At 51.9% G+C, this 6,787-nt stretch overlaps 1 protein-coding gene across 1 annotated transcript in view; it reads left to right on the top strand.

Moving 5' to 3' along the window:
- The first annotated feature begins 2,154 nt into the window (after positions 1–2,154).
- The window catches only part of LOC114447597 (LIM domain-binding protein 3-like), an 8,140-nt gene continuing 3,507 nt past the window's right edge, over positions 2,155–6,787 (top strand). Inside the window, 1 exon segment of the mRNA XM_028423990.1 lies at positions 2,155–2,231. Within this exon segment, the coding sequence (XP_028279791.1) occupies positions 2,155–2,231 (77 nt within the window).

Raw genomic sequence — 6,787 nt, 5'->3', positions numbered from 1 at the left:
GCAGCATCTGGTGGCCGTCAGAGGAGCTGCAGCGGAGCGGGCTGTGGGTGGTGTTGGGTGGTGTAAGCCGGTGCTGTGTGTGACGGGCCGCAGTGTGAAGGCAGCCTCAGACACACTGAACAGATTGAACATGTGACTCGTGCCTTCCTCTGTTTGGTGCGAGCGGCTCGCTGCTGGTGTACAGTTTTTACTCTGAGTTGTACTTTTATACTGTGTGTGTGTGAATGTGTGTGTGTGGCAGCATGTCAGTGTTTGTGTCTCGAGTGCTAACCCTCACGCTTTAACTTTATCAGGAGTGAAACGTTTGACGAGCAGCAGGCTGAGGACACGCTGCTTCATGGCGTGTGTTTAACAGGATTTGAACATCTGAATAAACGGAGCTCTGAACACTGAACTCTGCTTCTGCTTCTGTGGCTGCAACAGGCGCCGTTCAACACAACACAGGTTTCAGGTTATTAAAGCTAAATAATAACACAATATCAGGACACATTTATTACTGACATGAGAAACCTTATCTGAAGGTCAGCAGTGAGAGTGTTAAAGGTCTTTTTCAGTCTAATTCTCTGATTGAACTGTTGCAACATGAACCGTCTGTCACCCCCACACCCCCACAGCCTTCTTCTCTCCTTCCTCTCTAGTAGTAACAGAGCTGGTGGTGGTGGTGGCCGGCAGATGGCGCCAGGATCACCTGTACTTCAAAATAAAAGGCTGCAGGTCTGAGAGGCTGTGATTGGAAGCACAGAGGGAACAAAGCACAGACGTCTCACTCCGTTTATTTACCTGGAGGCTAAAAACTTCATTTAATTTTACACACACACGTTTGTAATAAACTAATAACCACGTGCCTTTGTCCAAAAATAATAATAATAATAATGATGATGATGATGATGATGATGATGATGATGATGATGATATTATAGTGATAATAACAATGGTTGTTTAATGATGTTTGTAATGTTATAATAATTAAAACAATACATAGACAAATGATGTGATGTTATTTATTGAGTAATTATTTAATTATTGTTAGTTTAGATTATTGTGAACCCGGGATTAGAAAATCTCCCTTTAATCTGAAACACGGCGCACACCGGAAGTCCGGCCAGTTGTCTTGCACTGCGGAGTGAGACCTCGCGGAGTGAGACCTCTGCGGGTCAGAGACGATCTTCGCGCGGCTGCTCTTCGCTCTGCTCCGTCGTCAAACGGTGGAACCGCAGAGCGGCTGATCGCGGAGCGGAGAGAGAACCACCGGGAGCCGGGGACCGAGGACGTGCGTGCGGCGGAGTTCACGGCAGTTCACGGCGGGATGAGACAGCGCTGGACGGAGGAACCGTGTCCGAGATAAAGCGAAGAGATCCGAGCGAAGGTAAGACCGAGGAGACCGAGGTCCAGAAGTTCAGCCCGGGGTCCGAGCCCCGCTCCTGAGCTCCGTCTATGTGCTGCAGCTCGCAGCGCTGGCTCCGCTGTGGGTCGAGTTTAAATGTGATGTTGCTGTTTTTATATTGCGCTGTGTGAGTGTGTCTGAAACACAGCGGGGGTTTGTGACTTGTTTTTGTGAGATTTTCTTGTGTGTGAGAGAAATAACCGACGTAAACAGCCCCAGTTTGGGGAACAGAGATTTCGGTGTTGGCGCCAGGAGGTAGACGGACCCGCCTCGGGCTGCTGCCGTGGAAAAAAGTTTGCTTGACTTGTGCCGCGATTTTAAAGCTGAAAGTTTAAATTGTAAGAAGCTCGCAGTGTGTTTAAAACCCCGCCAGGTGACAGAAATGACCGAGCCGGGGCCGGGGCTCCGGGGGCCGGGGTCCGGGGCTCCGGGGTCCGGGGCCATCTTGCTGCAGTCTGTCGGGATGTTTACTGCTCGCTAGCCGCATTCCACGGTTGCTAACTTCGCGCATAGTTTGTCCGATATTATTGAAATACAGTCAAATGTGAGCGAGGAACAAACAAAAGAATATTAACTGTTGGGTTTTGATTAGACTCGTGTAAAGTCTCGTGTTTTATCCGTGCTAACTTTAAAAGTTGTAAAGTTTGGGTTAGCATTCTTTGCTAACTCTCGGCTAGCGCCCAGCCGCCGCGCTGCGGGCTGTTTTGTGGTGATGCGCTGCTTCAGAGCTGCTGGATGTTCGTGTTCACAGCCAGCTACCTTCGTCCACCATGTTGGCTGCTGAGCAGGCGGAGGAGCCGCCGGTGAACGGCGTGAACCTGGTGTTTTTGTCGGGTAAAGGCGGATGGTCCGTGTCGGTGCTGTGGAGCCAGTCGAGGTCACCTGCGTGGGTCTGTTGGACTTTCCCTGAGGAGCTTTCCTTATTAACAGATCAACACTGTGATGCTAAATGATCAGTGTATTGATCAGTATTATCTGATGGCCTCAGACATGTGTGTGAACATGCCTCATTCAGTGCCACACGCACTGTGGTGACACCCTGGTGGTCAGCTGTGGGTCACTCTCTGGTCCACGGTGCTCTCGGTGTCACTGTGTTCACGCCAGGAGGAGCAGAGAAGCAGCATATTTACATGCACTGATGTAAATATCAGACGCAGCCGTGCTGAACGTGCCGGTTCTGTTTGTGATTCTCCTGCTTCCTGCGGCGGCCTTGGACCTGGCCTGCAGATCTGCGGCGGCCTTGGACCTGGCCTGCAGATCTGTGGCGGCCTTGGACCTGGCCTGCAGATCTGTGGCGGCCTCGCTGGGTGCAGAGCTGCTGTTACACTTGAAGCCGGGATATTTCTCTGGATGCTTTAGTTGTTTTACAAATAACTATTGACACTCTTATTGATTCAGAAATCCTTCGACGTCCCCTCTAACCCTTCATACACAGCACCAGGCGGCTGCATGTTATGACTGACCGTAGTTCTTTAAGAAGCGTTTGACTTCAGGACTCACTGGACGTGTGTCTGAGGTTTGGCTTTGAGCGTCCAAAACCCTGACGGTTCACTGAACACTGCTGAGTGCTATATTACAGTATTATGAAGCAGCAGAGCTGTGGATTGTTTGTGAGCCTTTCACACAGACATGTAATAAAACAATGCTACAGCCTAACATCTGGGATCAGCCTGTGTGACCTGTGATCCGTGAGCTGAAGGCCGAGCGGCCTCTCAGCCTGGTATCTGTCTCCAGATGTGTTTCCAAGTCTGTCTGTGTTAAAACAGAAGTCTGTGCTCTACAATCCCACGTTAACCTGTGTGATGTTCATGTAGACAAAGTAGTGCGGTGCTGGTGTGAATATCAACAGGTTCCAGTTTAAAAGTTAAAGTTGAACACGAGAGAAACGGCTTTCAGTGCTCGTATGGCTGCTGCTGTTTACACAGACGGCATCACACTGATCACTGCTAAACATTCAGCATGGACCTTTCCTCCGTGTGTGGAGGCTGCTCTCTGTGATGGAGGCGGGAGGAGGTGTGTGAGAGGGTGTTGAAAATTAAAATCTACTATTATCCATATGCCAGACAGCTGTACATTCCACACTGACTGACAGTGGAGGGGGGGGCAGAGAGCAGGAAGTGTTTTAAAAGGGCGAATGTAACAGCTGGAATGAGGGCTAAAAATAAAAAGGTGTGTGTGTGTGTGTGTGTGTGTCAGCTTGTGTGTGAGCTTGTGTGTGAGCTTGTGTTGAGGGATTCATGTTGGGCATGTCTGTGGGGACGGGCAGGTCCACCTTATCTCCCACTGATTGTGTATCAGTGGGTGATTAGTCCGCGGTGTCACTCAGTCTCTGCACTGTGAGCAGATCTATTCTTATAAAATGACAGCAGACCCCCCCCCCCCCATCCCTGACCTCTGCACTGGGAGCAGACCAGTCTCCAGGAAAAGACCAGTTAATGCTGGTGGAGCCTGGCAGTGGAGGGGCTCGACCAGTCAGTGTGCCACAAACACAGCTGGATCAGAGGCTGCCTCAGCAGCACTTGGAGACGGTTTGTGTTCACTGCAGGACCTGAGATGATGTGAGGCGGAGCAGCGGGACCGGACCCCTCATCACGCTGTGCTGTGTTTGGTGTAGGCTGTGAAGGCCTAACGTCTTTCTGCCTGTCCGTCCCTGCTGCTCTGTCCGTCCTGCTGCTCTGTCCGTCCCTGCTGCTCTGTCCGTCCCTGCTGCTCTGTCCGTCCCTGCTGCTCTGTCCGTCCTGCTGCTCTGTCCGTCCCTGCTGCTCTGTCCACAGGCAGAAGTGGCTCCAGGAGGAAACGTGGACCGATGCCTGATCATTAAATGATTCATCACAACCTGTGTGTCTGAACCCTTGACTTTAAAGGCAGCCATGTTGTTGCCTCCTCTGGTCCTCACCCGGCCCTCCAGCTTCACATTCCCCTCATTTTATTGGTTCTTTATTGGAACCAGTTCTCAGAGGAACCGTCGACACAAGCGCTGTTTGTAATATTCAGTCTGATGGTGTCACAGACTCTTTCTTCTTCTTCCTCGGAGTGTTTCTTCTTTCCATCTGTGTTTCTCTCCCCCCTCTTTGGGGTCTTCTTCTCGGTTTTCCCTCTCCTGGGAGTGTTTCCAGTCCTGGAGGTTGAGTTCGGGGATCTCTCTCCTTCCTCTACTCTATTTCTAGCCCCCTCCTTCTCCCTCCATTCCTTTTTCCTCCGCTCCTCCACCTCCCTCTCTTGGAGTGTGTTTCCAGTCTTGGAGGCCGAGGATCAGATTACTCAGGGAGTCTCAGAGGCACTCTGGCGAGGTGGCAGTGGTGGAGGTGGAGGAGGGATTGAGGGTGGAGGTAGGGAAGGAGATCAGGTTTCACATCTCCAGCGCTCTCCTCTGTCTGCCTCGCCTCCCTCCTCCTCCATCTCCCCCAGCGGCCTGGAGACAGAGTGGCTGAGCCAGGGAGGAAACATGCAATCCACCCGCTCCACCCGCTCCTCCTCCTCCTCCATAGTCCAGCCTCTGAGCTGCAGCAGATAAATAAAGGCAGTAAATGGGAGCTGAGCACACAGAGGGACGATTCTTCACCTCCTCTGCTGCCCCCTCCGTCCCCGCACAGATATTTTATATCCTGCACGGTGTGTTTTCATTCTCTGGGATGTGTGGCAAAGGTGAAGCTGCATAAGGGAGACTCGGGTTTCTGGAGACGATGAAGCTCTGGCTCAGAACTGGGTCATAGCAGGGGGCAGGCCTGGTGGCTGTGGTTGGAGGTTGTTCACTTGTGGCAAGTTTAGTGATTCCCTGTTAGACTGAAGCGTGTGTGCACGGCCAGCTGGGCAGGTCAGTGTTATCGCTGCATGTCGGAGCTCTGGCTGCTTGATGCTGCAGTCACTGACTGCTGATAAAAGGTGAGTGTACCCTTCCACCGACATGCTTCTCTTGTCTGGAGTGAAGGAGGAATTCTCACAATAAGACTCTGCAGCTGAGCGGATCGGCTTCCATCATCATCATTAACTGGCTGACAAATGGATTCCTGACTATAAACCAGGAAAATGGTCTTCTAATTGGATTTTAATTCCTGCAGCCGGTGACATTTCCTTCTTTTCTCTGACGTCAGCTGAAGGTCAGAATGGCCTCCGCTCCAGACGTCCTTTAATGGTATTGATCTCTGCTTTAAATACACTCAGCCCGTCCCAGTGAATAATTCAGATCAGCCCACCACAGTGGCAGCAGAGCGGCCCTGTCTGCTGGATGGCTCATCAGAGAAGGCGCCGTTTGTCGACTGTTTTGAGGCCTCTCACCCGCTGTAAAAACACTTATTTGGTGGCTGTGTGTACGTTGTGTGGTCATGTGACAGCAGCACATTCCTCAGGAGTTCAGATCTGAAGGCTTCGTCAACCACAGGAGTGCAGAGCGATCTCTGAGGTCATGACGAGGCCTCCTGCTCCGTCACGATCTCTGAGGTCATGACGAGGCCTCCTGCTCCGTCACGATCTCTGAGGTCATGACGAGGCCTCCTGCTCCGTCACGATCTCTGAGGTCATGACGAGGCCTCCTGCTCCGTCACGATCTCTGAGGTCATGACGAGGCCTCCTGCTCCGTCACGATCTCCGAGGTCATGACGAGGCCTCCTGCTCCGTCACGATCTCTGAGGTCATGACGAGGCCTCCTGCTCCGTCACAGCAGACTGTTACCTAGCAGTGGACCACAGCCGTGGGGGCCGGCTCGGCTCTGAGGATCTCAGTGCTCATGTTTAGTGACGGTGTGATCGCTTTCTGTTTGACTCTGCAGCGCCACGCTGTTGGTGATGTGGTGTAAGTATTAGTGATGAGTGTGAGGCTGTTTTCCAGGACTGTTTGTCCTTGTATGGCCCACAGGAAACACAACACACATGCACTTAGGTTTGTGTACATCTGTGTGTGTGTGTTGGACAGAATGAATGCCGGCCTTGTGACTGTCTCCTGACTGATGGTGAGCTAGGACTTTGTTGTGCGTGTGGCATTAAGTGCAAAAGACACACCTGCAGTTTCCTCTGCATCAGGAACTAAATGTTTGGCGAGTTCTTCTTTTCATTAATTCTGGTTCTGAGGAAACGGTGACAGAGGCCTGGACTGTTCCAGACTCCACCTGCTCCCCCCTCTGCCGGCTGGCTGGCAGTGCACTGTGACTCCTCTTCCTCCTCTTCATTCGGACTCCTCTTCCTGCTTGCAGCACACTGATGTGGAGAGATGTGGAAGCGGCGCTTGTAGTGTGAGCGGCAGCTGGAGAGTCCTCCAGATGTGGCGTTTCAGGTCAGATTTCCTGACTTTAAATGGAAATCGCTTCAGTGTTTGGGTATCGGTGTAACCCGGAGGTGTTCAGGCGTCTGGTTGTCCCGCTGGAGTGAAGGTGACCGCTGACCCTGATCCTGACCCCTCCTCACCTGGATC

Source organism: Parambassis ranga, chromosome 15 (assembly GCF_900634625.1).
Source record: "Parambassis ranga chromosome 15, fParRan2.1, whole genome shotgun sequence".
Lineage (NCBI taxonomy): Eukaryota > Metazoa > Chordata > Actinopteri > Ambassidae > Parambassis > Parambassis ranga.
The sequence above is the reverse complement of the archived record's forward strand: the minus strand, read 5'-3'. Positions and strand labels throughout refer to the sequence as shown.